We start from the raw sequence: 14529 nt of genomic DNA, 5'->3' as shown, positions 1-14529 counted from the left end.
GTGGTTGATTTTATGTCACGTAAATTTTACCTCTGTAAAAATTACTTTAAAAAAAGACCGAGAAGCAGCACTATTTGTCTCAGTCTGTGTCCGGCTGGTACCACATACGTGTCCTGAGGGTAGCTCAGACCCTGAGGCCACCTTCTAAAGGCAGGTAATACTGGTTCCTGGAGCCAACAAGGGTGAGACAGGCCAGTGAAGCCTGCACTGGGACCGGTCCCCAAACCGGGGCCCCTGCATCGGCAGGTCAGGATCTCCCTGGGAGCTTGTGTGAAGTGAAATCAAGTTCACACACACACAAAACCACAACCCACCTCAGAGTGTCTTAGGGAAGTTTGCACGTTTGAATCGAGCTTCCATTCATAGCTATCCTTGGCTGCAAGCAACTGCAAGCTGCCTACCCAAGCACAGGATGGGCATAGCTTCCGGGGAAGGAACCTCACACCTTACGGAACCTTGTGCCAGGGGCAGGCACAAGGGTTGGTGGGGAGGGTGGAGGAATTCTCTTGAAAAGCCAGTTACCTGCAGTCCTGAGCTGAGCAGGGAAGACACCTAGGTCATGGAGTCACTCCATTTCCCCTGTACAGTAGAACAAAGCCCTGCTTTCCCCCCTTATTCCGCTCCATGTAGGAGCGCCTCTCTCCGTGTCCCCCACCCCAGAGTCCTTACCCTTCTCTGTCGATGTGTGGCAGGGACTGCTTGGGTGTGTGGCGGACCTTCCGATGAAACTGGGTGAAGTCCAGCTTTTCAGGTTGCAGGTCCCAGGTGGCACCACTAGAGGGCGAGGGAGAGCAACAAATATAAGACGTGGGACAAGAAACCTTCATACAGGATAGGCAGGAGTCTCAGTGGGCGGGGAGGGTAGGGGCGGGGTGGGGAGGGCACCCACACCTGAGGTCTGTCCAGATCCCACTTGGGATGGGACCCAAGGTATTGGGCCTTCACCTTTCTTCAACTCTGCTGTGGGGAAATAGATGCTTCCCAAACACAAATGTGGGCTGGATGCCATGTTTGCCCCTTCCAGTCCCTCCTCTGCTCTCTCCCTCCCCTTCAGTCTTCCTGTCTTCCTTTGCCCTTTGCCCTTTGGCTCTTCCTTTTCTGGAGCCTCTGCGAATGGTCCTCCTTCCCTATAGCCTCATCTCCCTGTTTCCACACTGGATCTGCCCTATAAGTCCTGATGTGGCAGGGGACCTCACCAGCTCTGGACATCAGACAAAAAGGAGGAAGTTACCTGAAGGAATCAAAGGTGTTGGCAGCCCAGATATCTGTGCCCAGCACGTCCAGGGAGTTGTCTTTGCTGCCATTCTGAAAGAGACAAGGAGAGGGGCTGGCATTACTCCCGGGACCAGGACACTGAAAACAACTGGGTAGAGGTTGACAGTGGGACCAAGCCTGAGGGGGCCCCTCTCGGACACCTAGGGCTGGCTAGCCTGCATGGGTGGAGGCTGGAGTGAGCCACCCACGGGAACATTGCAGGAGGAGCAGCAGGACACTGTTGGAGACTGCAGGGCTCCTCCCGCGCACAGGCCCTCACTGAGACGGTGTTTACAGAGGTGTGTAGCCAGGACATGCCCACCTCTCTGCTGCTGAAGCCTGTGGTTCATCTCAATGCCTCAGTACCCAGCAGACACTCTGCACGACTGTCCAGCACTCAGTGCCACTGCCACAAAGGTGACAGTGGTTCCTCCCTGGCTGGTGGCTCCAGTAAGCCAGGCATGCTGAAGCATCCACGCAGGAGTGGACTTTTTAATGCCTTGCCTCTCGAGAAGCCCCACAGACCAAGGCTGCGTTTCCCGTTTCCACCCACTGTGGCCTGTGTCCTTGGAGGCTTCCTACATGGCTCACCCCATAGACGGGAAAAGCTTTACTTGGCGACGTTTCTATAATGTGGTCACTGCCCTCTGGGGTGCTGATCACACCAGCAAACCCTCCAATCCCCAACTTCATTCTGACGGCCCCCATCCATGTCCTAAGCCTAACGTCCAACATTGCGCAAGTCCCACAGGAGCCATCCCTAGGTGTAAACTCGTGCTTACAGCAGAGATGAGTACAGACAACCCTAGACACAGCCACACGAGGATACAGCAGGCTGGCTGCAGTAGTGCTGGGCTGGGAGCCACCCACATGCCTGCCAACAGCTGACCACACAGAAGAGCTGCTGTGTTCACAGATTGGACTATGCCACTCATCGAGAATAAACAAACACAAGCGGCCCACAACTGGACAGACAAACCCCACAGACAGTGTGGAGAGGAAATACAAAGCAGTTATAAGTATAACGTTAATTTACACAAAGTTTCAGGACAGAAAAAACTAAGCTGTGGTTACAGAAGTCAAATGGGAGGGGACATTAAAGAAAATGACCCAGTGCTCTATTTGGCCCAGGAGAACTGGACCCGTAGGACACCTTGCTTTTCCTTAGCTGGCCTGTGACCTCATGCTTAGATATCTGGTGCTGTCCCAGGTCCTCTGGTAGGACCCAATCTATTGATTATCTATGCAGGTTGGTCCATCTCAGGACCCACCATTACTCAGGGCCCCCAACTTTTGTGGGAAGGGGCAGGCTCCATATGTACTTGGGCAGCTGCTGACCCAACATAGAGGAGGGACCACAGCCCTGCCCACAGAGCTGGTGTGGGAGGAACCATGCACCCTCCCCACGGAGCTGGTGTGTGAGGACCTGTTCTCAGTTACAGCATGAACCCATGCTGCAAACACAGCCAGCATGACCGGGGCTCTGATTTTGGCATCGCAGCACCAGAGTAAAGGCACTGCCACAGCGCTGTGGGAAATGCCTTGTATGAGGCAAAACAATGGCTATAATGTTGCTAGGTAACAGAAAGGTTTTTTTTCACTACACTCTTATGAGCCCAGTGTGGTGCATGTAGTATGCCGCCAACTGACACTTCACACTATGTAGTTCATGATTGTATATGTACACTATCACACATATTGTACATATATATATACTACATACATATATACCATATTAGATCATACATGTATATATACCATACATATACACACCACATGCATCATACACACACACACACACTCCCCACACAGGCTATACATATATAAACCACACATACCAGACATATACATACTACAGATATATGATATATATTATACTGGATAGCTTTATGTTAACTTGACAACCATCTAAAAGTCACCAGAGAGGAGGGAACTTCAATGGGAAAGAATGCTTCCATAAGATCCAGCTGCAGGCAAGCCTGTAGGGTATTTTCTTAGTTAGTGATTGATGGGGGAGGGCCCGCCTATTGTGGGTGGGGCCAGCCCTGAGCTGGGGGTCCTGGTTCTATAAGAAAGCAGGCTGGGCAAGCCACGGGGAGCAATCCAGTGAGCAGCACCCCTTCATGGTCTCTGCATGAGCTCCTGCCTCCAGGATCCTGTCCTGTTTGAGCTCTTGTCTTGATTTCCTTCAATGATGAACAGTGATGTGGAAATGTAAGCCAAATAAATCCACCTCTCCCCAAGTTGCTTTTGGTTATTAAGTTTCATAGCAACCCTAAGATATATATACACAACAATATATTAATATATCAATATAAACACACACACCACACATACCATATATACATACTATGCATGCATACATACCATACATGTACATGCCATATACACATACATACACACACCACATAGACTATACATATACATGCCATATATTCCATACATATATACCCCACATACCATAATATAGATATCACATATACCATACATATGCATATCACACACTATACATATACACACTACCACAATATACATGCCACAAACCATACACACATTTATCACACACAATACATACTATGCATATACACACTATGCATATACACATACCATACATATATACTACCTATACCACATATATGCACACTGTAGACCATACATATTGTACAACATACCATACATATACATACTGCACACAATGTACATATGCATAACACATGTCATACATATACACACCACACATACACACATCACACACCATATGAATACCCAGCATATATTGTATGTATACACACTACACACACCATCCCTAGATACACGGACACACGCGTCATCTGTTCACTCCTCTTACTGCTCACAGGCACTAAAGAAGTACAAAGTGGTGGGGGCCGCACACAGACTCTGGCTACCGAACTTCTGAAACATCATACCAGGAGCCGGCTGCCGTCCCCATGCTACCCCATAATGTGCACAGAGAAGTGACCGTCACATGGGGACAGAGAGGAAGGAGCCTAGGGTTAGGCTCATCCCAGCACATCCCGATCTCACAATCCTCCTGTTTTGGGAGTCTCGGTTTCCCCAGTGCCACATGGGTAACAGGAAGGGACGTTGTGTGGCTTAGACATCATTCCTGCTTGTGGCAGCTCAGAGGTCACTCTGGGCTGAAGAATGCATGGGACTGGCTTCCTCTCTGCCACAGAGTTCCCTTCCTGGATCAGAAACACGGGGGAGCGCTTCCCCCACATAATCTAGCACAAGTAGGCGTCTTCCCTGTGGTGAGTCCAGTTCCACATTTTCAGTGACACCACAGCGCCCCAGTAGCTGTGGCTCCAGACCTTTAGACACTGCAGGGAACTGCAGTGCGTGCTTCCGTGTGGGAGCTGACCCCTTCCTCTATGCTCCCAGCACAGCTCCCTGGGGTGCTCCAGAAAGACTAATCCCCGGGTTTTCAGATGCCAGAATAGCTCTGGAGGGTCGTGTTGGGAGTTCAAATGTAGTTCATCTGGAGCTGTTCGGAACACACCTTTAGAAACGTGTCCTTATTCCTTCGGGGTCTGAAGGAACTGTAGAGGTGGGGTAGTCATAAAGGCTCCTTATCAAATATTTGGGACAGGCTGAGTTAGCAAATTATGGGAACGTCAGCATACAGCAGCTTATTAGGAGTTAGGGCCCGGAAGGGCGTGTGCAGGAGAGGACGGAGTGAGGACCCTGAACAATGGATGGTCACAAGGCCATTTGAATACCCAGCATGTGGCAAGTCGTGTTTATGTGCATTGGGCATGGGACATGGTGAAAATTCCAGGCTGTGCATGAGGAGATTGGGCAGAACCTGGCTGAACAGAGCACAGGACGCCAGGAGGATTCTCCTGTAATCAGGAACATTGAAGGTAATGCTCTAACTAGAGAATTGGGGGTGTGCCTGGCTGTCTGGGGGTATGCTGGGTTCGCCCAGCATATCTGTTGCATGCACAATGGGAGAAGCCCTCAGACCAGCCCTGGCCCTGGATGCCCATGGGTGATGTGCTGTCAGGTAGCCAGAAGCTTGGCTAAGCAGACCCTGGTTCCAGGCACTACAGAGAAGCACATGGCGCTGTCTGGTGACTCAGCAGCTCACAGGCTTTCGGTCTCAGCCCATTCTGCTCTTGATGCAAAATGCGGCCACACTGGATTCTCTTCACTTCTCAGGCCAAGTCCCCAGGAATTAACCTGAGAGCCCTGACCCCTGACTCCTTTACAGCCCACACAATTGCATTAACAGAGATTTAGGTCCTGGGTGGACTCAGGGGCCTGAAGGTATAGTCCCTGCCTTATGGGGGCTGGGGGCAGTGGTGGGGTCAGAGGAATGGGAAGAAGAGTTTATGGTTCCATCACCAAGAGCCTTGAGTTGAGAAGTCTGGCTACCCAAACTGCCAGTTTAGGGGACACAGGGCCAGGGACACCTTCAGCTGGCAGTATGGTTTGGGGTGATAGAAGAAACAGAATCTAAGCCTGAGCCTGCTCCATGGGGCCTCAGCCAAGTCACTGTGGCCCTTTCCCCATGCCACTATGGCATGTAGACTAGACAGGCAATTCCTGATCGGGGAAGAGGGCAGGCCGTGGGACACAGGAGAGGTGCTGGTTTATGCCAGGTTTCACAGGCACATGAGATGCTCAGGAAGCAAGAGCCTGAAGTTACCTCCTAGGCCAAATGTGGAACTCTGCAGTTGACAAACGCTTGCTGCTAAAGGCTTGCGGGGGACTTGGATGTGTTCCGTCACAGACAAGGAAGGGGACACTTGTGGAGGGAGGTGAGGGGACCAGGTCCAAAGACAGTCACTATACATCCATTGCACTCGCCCTCTGGAGCTCATGTGCACACAGAAACGTACATATGCACACATGCACAGGCACGGAGAGTGCACACATGTGTACACACACACACACACACACACACACACACACACACACACACACACACACACACACACACACACCAAGGACAGCACCCAAATGCCAGTGCGAAAGAACTAGGCATGTTCAATACCTTGCAGGGGCAGAACAAAGATGGCCAAAGCAGAGAACAGAGCTGCGGTGAGGAAAAGGAGCGTCTAGTCCTTTCACTGGGAGCTCCTGGTCTCTCTGCCCATCTCTCTGTGCTCCTTTTCCATTCAAAAGGGCAGGGAGAGGGGGAGTCAGGCTGGAGCCCATGGCCAGGGTATTCCTCCTAGGCCAGCCCTCCCACCTACTATCTGAATGCAACTGAAGCTTTAAGTGGGTTGTGTCAGCTGAGTCTGCCCAGGCTGAGCCACATCACAAGCCACTCCTGGCTCCACTGAAACGGTAGGGCCCCACTATCGTCTCTGGTTCTCATCGCACCAGACTCAAACCACAGAAGGCTGAGCAGGAAATGGAGATCAGACAGCCGGGGTCTACCTAAAGCAGGTGGGCAGAGGACTGGTGGGGAGGGAGCGGGTGCCCAACCTCTTCCTCCTGACTTTGAGAATTTCCACTTGCCTTGGCCACTCTGAGAGGAGCGCAATAATATCTCAGTGTGGGTTTACCTTGCCTTTTCCTAACGGCTAGCAATGCTGACACGCCACAAAAGATTCTGAAGAAGCAGGGCTCTACACTTTAAAAAGCTAAGCTGTGTTTAAACAGCTGCTTGACCTCGTAAGAAATATATATTGGCACGGGCTTGTAAGAAATAATACAGACTCCAGCTCCCCTCCAACGGGGAAACGCATGTAAGTATAGCTCGGGGGTCACCTTCAAGATGCTGACACTGATACATCCAGGAAACATCACTACAGGGCCCCCTCTGTGGGCCCCTTTCTGGCCACAGCAGTTTCTCTCGTGCCTCTACTCCCTCTCCAACACCTAGCAACAACCACCTGCTCCTCACGTCCATAACGTTACAGAAATGGATCGTGGAGTGTGCAGCTGTAGGGTACTAGGTTTTTCCCAAGCAGCACGATCTGGAGAATCATCCAGGGCGCTGTCGTAGCCAGAGGCCACTTCCCATTGGTGAGCACCAGGGAGCTGACTATCACCACTGAAGAACTGTTGGGCTGTGTCTTAGTTAGGGTTACTTTTGCTGTGATGGAACATCATGACCAAAAGCAAGTTGGGCGAGGAAAGGGTTTATTCAGGTTACACAACCACAATTCACCATCGAAGGAAGTCAGGGCAGGAACTCAAGCTGGGCAGGACCCTGAGGCAGCAGCTGAAGGAGAGGTCATGGAGGAGCCCTGCTTACTGGCCTCATCAGCCTGTTTTCTTATAGAACCCAGGACCAACAGCCCAGAGATGGAACTACCAATGAGGTGGACCAATCACTCATTAAGAAATGCCTTACAGCCAGATCTTAAGGCCGCATCTTCTCAACCGAGGCCTCCTTCCTTTCAATGACTCTAGCTTGTGTCAAGTTGACCTAAGGCCGGGCAGCACAGAATGCTCTCAGTTTCCCCCCTCAGGAAAAGCTGCCGCGAACTTGAGGGCAGGTTTCTGTGTGAATAAAAGCCTTCATTTTCCTGGGGCAAACACCCGAGAGAACGGGGGCTGGATCCCACGGTTCTCAAAGGTTTTGTTTCTTTCTTTTAAGGAAACCGACAAACGTGTGGCCTGGCTGTGTCTTACGTCCCCAGCTGCACATTCTCACCAGCAGTCAGAGCACGGTGACGTCTCATTTGCATTTCTCCGAGGGCTAGTGGTGGGGAGGATCTTCTGTGTGCTCAGTTCCTGTCTGCAATTCCTCAGTGGAGATGTCTCTTCAAACATTTCAAGCCTTTCTCATGGGATAACTACTGAGTTGTGAGAATTCCTTCTACACCCTACAAGCCCTTTGTCAGATGTGGGCTGTGCACACTCTCTCTCTGCCTATATAGCTCACCCCTTCACCCTCTTTGTGTGGTCTTTTCCAGGGCACAGGCTTAATTTTGATGAAGGTCGACTTAGCATCGCAGGGTGGCACTAATCACCGATCTTTGTCACTGTTCGGAATCTCCTGATCCTTGCTATGACAAATGGCTTCCGATGAGAACTAGGATGCTTTCGTGTTACGAGACTGAACTCTACTTCAATGTGGTGTCCGCTAGCTTGCTGAGAGACATCAGCTCTACCAGGGAGAGGGGCCGATGGGTGGGATACCAAGCATTTAAGCAAAAGAATGGAATGAGAGCTTTGTGTTCAAGGCTACACACAGCTCATAGACAAATGGATGGTGCCCTTGGCCTGCAGCAGGAGCCACCAAAGCAAGATCCTCTGAGCTCTTTTCTCCATGAGCGGATGGGTAAGATCGGTAGCTATGAAGCTAGATAGCTAGGCATAGTGGCACACATGTCTGTAATCTGGGCACTGAGAAAGCTGAGGCAGGAAGATCGCGAGTTTTAGACCAGCCCGTTTAAATAGTGACAACCTAACTCAGAAAAGGCAGTGGCACCATCCAGCTGGGTCCCAGTGGGCTGTCCCACTTACTTACTGATGCTAAGATTGGGGATTGCTCACGACGCACCGTCAACTTGGCTGTGGTGACTGACGCAGGCACTGACTTCAGCCGTGCAAAACAACAGAGGAAAACATAAGATGTACAAGTACACGTACACGGACAACAGTCCCAACATCTCAGCCTAGCAGATACCTCTGCGTTCATCATGTCCGGCCCCTCCGGCTGGCACTACCCAGTTCGAGCCATCATTGCTAGCTGTGCTTGCTCCCACGACCCCAGCACTCCAACACAATGTCCAACTTCGTTTTTCGTTCATCCTCCCTTTGCCTTTTCCCCTTTCCACCAACTTGTCCCCAAAGGAAGGGATCAGTTCTCATGTCCTTCCCGGAGACCGACAGGGACATTCTTTAGAATGACTGCAGTTCCTGGGTCATGTCCGTTGGGGGTACTTCAGGTACACATCTGGAGTCCACTTTGGATTAATGAGTCTTTACAGGCAGTCAAGGACACAGAAGGCTCTGCAGCTGTACGTTGGCCAAGCACATGGATTTGCTCAGTAAGTGCCAACTCCACAGAGAGCAAGATACGTACATGGAGAGGAATTCCCCCTCATACGTAGACACCTTTAAGCCCCAGATGCTTTTACTAAGGTATCAAGCGCACCAACTGCTCCTTAACTGTCAACAAACCACATCCTGCCATTGCTGGGTGTCAGCCAGATGAGAAGGTTGTGTCTGTCCTTTGTCAGGGCCGGGGGAGGGGGGGACTGGAGTGTTTGATGCCCTCCTAGCTGCCATCTGCCATCCTCTGAGTCTGTCGGGGTTGCACCAGCTTGCAGGTTGGCACAGAAACCCAGACCTACGCCAATGTCTTATTGGCAGAGGAGGTGAACAGAATAGTGTTACTCCAGGGTCACCTGAGGGCAAGGCTCTTAGCCTCTCCTATTGGGATGTCCCACACCACACCCGTCATTCCAGAGAAGGTGGGATTATGGGCCATCAGCCACAGCCTGACATCACTTCTCACACTCCCCCAGATTTCCCAGGGCTCCAGGAGCTGTCAACCATCTGATAAGAAGGTGTGCCGATCAGGTTCCCAGCAACGATTCCATTGTCGTGAGAGCCAACTGTCAGGGGCCACGAAGTCCTCAGGAAGTCCTTCTTGAGGTCTAATCAGAAGCTCTGCTGCTTTTTATGCTCTTGTTCCCTTCCCTTGGCACTCGAGGCAGATGGAGCAAACCCCTCCAGTTGCACACGGATGGATGGAGCAGACCCCTCTAGGTTGCACACGGACAAGGTCCCTGAATGCACCACCACTGGCTTCTCTTTTCAGGAACTGTCCTCTCAGCTGACACCATGTGTTTCCCCCACTGCAGTGACAGCCAGGACACTGAATGACTAGTGGTAGTGGCCCCTTGGAAAGAGGAGGCAGGGTGGCAAACTGCAAGATACAGTTGAATCCCTGTTTCTGGCAATGGCTGGCTGGCTCTTTTTTTATCGTTGTTGTTATTGACCCGGATTCCCTTCTTCCCACTTCATGGGATGCAGGCTACCCTGATTTGCCTGAAAACATCTAGGGAGGGTGAGGTGTTGCTTGAGATTAGTTGAGATCCCCAAAGAACAAGAGTGTCACAGATGAAGGGAAATAACCACCTTGCTGTATGGCTGATCCCCATGGGTGCCACCCACCCCTAGGATTCTGGTTCAGGGTCAGGCAATGCTGTGCTTGCCTAAGGCAAGCCCACCCTACCTTCTCCTTCCTCACCCGATGACCTCTGTATCCTTGGTACCAGTGGCCCAGGGGTGGCGGTCAGAGAAGCAGCTCGTACTGCTACTACAGTTAGCAGTAACTGTAAACTGGGTGTTTAGAGCAACCCTGTTACCCTAACTCCAGAAAGCCGGGACTCTGAGTTCTAAGGAAAGGCGTCTGTGGGAACTCCTGTATGCTAAGCCTCGGCCAGTTTGGGGCAGGGTCAGCACTGCTGCTGAGCCCAGCAAATGCAAGGCCCCATGGCAGGGGCTTGGGGTATGGGGTCCAGTGATGCACCTTTGCTTAGGGTCACATGGCTGAGGGGGGCAGGTGGGGTACAAGAACAGCTTAACTGTGGCATGAATTAGTGTGGGAATGTTTGTCAACATAGCCCAGTACAGTCGGGAAGAATGGGGGTGTGCTAATAATGCAGGGAGGATACCCATGCCTGGCTGGTGTACCCCTCTCCAAAGCCCCAAGACAAGGCAGGGGAGCCATAGGCCAGCTACCTGGGGCTTTCTTGTGATGGGCTCTAACCCCTCCCGAGAGGTCTTCTCTTCGGTTTGGTCTGTTGCTATGTATTATAGCGCTAAAGTCTGCACCAGAAGGACTACCTCACCGCTGGGGAGGTAGCCGGGCCAACAGTTAAAAAAGTAGCTTAGGGGTTACACCCCCCCCCCAGTAACTGTCAAGGCCAAATAGAATAACAATAGTCGAAGACTCATTTATCTGTGAGCCGGTTGGTCGGGGATTTGTTTAAATTGGTTGTCCTATAGTCTCCTCAGGATGGCGGCTCCAAGGGGAGAGACAAGATTCTAGGGATGAAACCCAAGGTGGCACTCCTGCTTCTGGGGGATGGCGGGGGACAGCATGGGTCATGGAAGAAAAGCCACACCCAAGAACAGCAGGCCAAGCGGAGAGGAGGCTGGAGCCAGGCTGACCTTGCTCAACAGCTGGACTGCTCGAAACGCTTAGCCGGGCTAGGGAAAGGAAGGAAGTGACTTCCTGCATCCTGTGTCTCTGCCCTGTGTCACCCGTCCCCAAGTCTACATCATGCCTTCCGCCAATGGCTCAAGGTGCTACCAGGCACTCTTGCCTCCCCATGCAGGGCCATCCCCCGCCTCTAGAGTGACAGGATGAGAGGGCAAAGGCAGAGAGAGGAGTCTCAGGAAAGGTGGTAAACGTAAGAGAATGAAGGGCCCCACCCTGGAAAATTCCAGAACCAGACACCTACTGACCAAGAAACATGCACATCTTATTGCTTAGATCCCTGCCCCTCCTTGGAGCCACATCTAAGCCTATCTCTGCTGGAAGAGTCTGGGATGGCAACAGAAACTGGAGACGGAGCCTCTGAGCAGAGCTTAGCTTGAGGTGAATGCCTCAGCCGGCAGACAGATTCCCTTGGAAGCTCACGAGCTGCAACAGGGAGGTAGAGGTGCCCTGTAGATACTGGGTAGACAAGGGACTTGGGTACAAGGTGTACAGTCTAGCTCCGACAAGGCCTCCCTCCTCTGTGTGCTCAGTTTACCCATCCACAAATGGGCAGAAGTGCCAAGAAGACCCCCAGGGGTCATTCAGAGTCCTCTGGTTTCCATCTAAGGAGGAAGAATTTGGCCACTAAGTTTGCAGCAAAACAGAAACCAGGATCTAGGCCCCTGCCTCCACTCTGCCATAGTGTTACATCTCCATAGTTACGGAAAGGTCATAATCAAATCAAACGCTCTGTACAATCAACGTAAAACTTTTAAAAAGAAAATGTTGATTAGTTTCAGGCCAATTTCGTACCAGCTAGAGTCATTTGGGAGGAGGGACTCTTAATTGAGAGTACGCCTTCCTAAGATTGGCCTACAGGCAAGTTTGTTGAGCATTTTCTTGATTAACGATTGATTAGGGGTAGGGCAGCCTACTGTGGGTAGTGCCCATCCTGGTCATGTAACCCTGAGTTGTATAAGAAAGAAGGCTGAGCAAGCCAATGGGCAGTGTCCCTCTACTGTTTCTGCTTTGGTTCCTGCCTCCAGGTTCCTGTCCTGTTTGAGTTCCTGCCCAGACTTTCCTCAGTGATGGTCTGTATATGGAAACGTAAGATGAAAAATCTCTCTTCCTGCCCAGCCATGCTTTTAGGCGTGGCGATTATCACAGCAACAGCAACCCCAACTGAGACTGAAAGAGTTATACCCACGTTGTGAGAGTGAACCATCAAGATAGCTGTCTGCCCCCACAGCTTGGGAGAGACAGGGTGCAGCAAAGCCACGCACCTTAGGAATGATCCAGGGCCAAGGACACTATGTGTCTTTGGAACAGAATAGAGATGGGGTGTGTTGCTTTGTTTTTTATCCCCACAGGGCTGGGGTGGAAGCTAGAGACCTGCCCATGCTAAGCAGAGGCCCAACCGCTGAGCTGTATCCCCAGCAATGGGTTACTTCTAACTAGCACAAGGAACTGAGGTGGGACAGCCCGTGAGCTAGGCAACGTGTCCCTGACACGACTATAGGATAAGGAGCTGTGGAGTCCGAGGTGGGAAAAGGCTAAGTCTGGGGTGGGGCTTGGTTGGGGCCCCTTCAGTTTCTAACCTCATGATTTTCCACAGGCAGGGACAAGGTATCATTGAGGCCAGCTGGGAAGGCAGGACACCCAGGCGATCAGGACAGCTCTCTGGGAGCAACTTACTCCATTCTCTCCCGGCCACACAGCCCCACAGGACCTCTGGGCTTGTGACAAATGCTTAGTGTCAGAATGCCTGGAAGAGAACCCCATGTCCCAGGGCAGTTGTAGACTGGGGTCTCCAGACCTCTAAGATCTCCACATGCTGTACTGGCCCAGCCCTTTCGCAGTCCCAGAAAAAGGATCTTTAAAGTACACTGTCAGGTTCAAAATCCCAAGAAACCCCCAGTGCTTATGGGTCCACCAATGCCAGCGCCTTGACTCCGGTTTGCTCACCTGACGCCACACAATATTCCAAAAGGACAAGTCACCACGTAAGGCGATCTCACCATCCTCCTCTTTTGCCAAATGTGCACCATTATGTAAAAAGCCACTGCCAATCAGTCTTCAGAGCCCATGTGCTGTGGTGGGGGAACTCCAAGGTGGCAAAGGAATTAAGGGAGGCTTCCTAGAAGCCTGCACCTTCTGGTATGCATCTTTCTGCTTGCTCCTAATCCCCAAGAGTCAGCCCAGGGTCCCAGAAAAGCAAGACCTGTGACAGCTTGCAGATGGAGCACAGGGCTGGTTCCCTACCTGCTGTGGTGGAGCTCGCCCTCTGGAGAAGGAACAGCTACCATCTAGCTGCTCTCTGCAGTCAGCAGTCCACTGCAGGCAGAAAGGAAGGGTTAGTGACAGCAGATACAAGCTCACCCTCCTTCTTCCCGCCTCCCAGCAACTCATTAGATAATCCAACTTGGCATTTCAATGGCAAACCCACCCCCCGCTGTGACCCATAGTTCCAAGGCACTCCCTAGGTATATGCCTGGGGACGCCAAGTTCACAAAACGATGCTGTTCCAAACTACATCCTAAAGTCAGCCAAACATGACACCGAGTTATTCTGGATAAGCTCTGACCATCTGGCCAGGATCCAGCCGTGCTGCCTGTCCACCATGTTAAGGAACATGGTGAGAACAGAAGGCAGAAAGTGTGTGTAGCTTTTGGGAGGCTACACAGCTTGGGAAGACTCTAGATTGGGCCTCATGGCAAAACCGCAGACAGCTCTCAGAAGACTAGTGCAAGTGAAGGAACGTCCCAACATGTGGCTGACTACCTCCTACACGGGAGTCCCCAAAGTCTGTGATATGGAGGACCCTGGGGTTCGTTCTCCATTGGTCATCTAGAGTTTGTGGGGCTAGGGCCAAAGATCAGCATTTTGACAACCCCCATGAGCTGTGCTGGAAACCACTGAAGTGCATGTGTTCTCTCCTATGCTGGCATCTATTTAACGGTCACAGCAATGCCGGGCGACTCTGTGAAGCTGTCCAGGACTCTTGTCACCGCACACACATACCAAAGCAGGAAGACAGCCCTCTGCCGAGTGCGAACCAGCCACCAGGTAGTGTTCGACATCAGTCAACCTCTCCAGTTCTGCCTCGCACTGACCTCAGCCTCCACTCTAAGTGG

At 51.6% G+C, this 14529-nt stretch overlaps 1 protein-coding gene across 5 annotated transcripts in view; it reads right to left on the bottom strand.

Moving 5' to 3' along the window:
- Ctif (cap binding complex dependent translation initiation factor) overlaps positions 1-14529 on the bottom strand; it is a 269187-nt gene that overhangs the window by 179342 nt on the left and 75316 nt on the right. For all 5 annotated transcript variants that reach the window (XM_032886116.1, XM_032886118.1, XM_032886117.1 and 2 more), the window contains exons 3-5: positions 13658-13729; positions 1232-1305; positions 670-774 (exon numbers count right to left, since the gene is read on the bottom strand). In XM_032886116.1, the coding sequence (XP_032742007.1) occupies positions 670-774; positions 1232-1305; positions 13658-13729 (251 nt within the window). The remainder of the gene's footprint in view (positions 1-669; positions 775-1231; positions 1306-13657; positions 13730-14529) is intronic.

Source organism: Rattus rattus, chromosome 15 (assembly GCF_011064425.1).
Source record: "Rattus rattus isolate New Zealand chromosome 15, Rrattus_CSIRO_v1, whole genome shotgun sequence".
Lineage (NCBI taxonomy): Eukaryota > Metazoa > Chordata > Mammalia > Rodentia > Muridae > Rattus > Rattus rattus.
The sequence above is the reverse complement of the archived record's forward strand: the minus strand, read 5'-3'. Positions and strand labels throughout refer to the sequence as shown.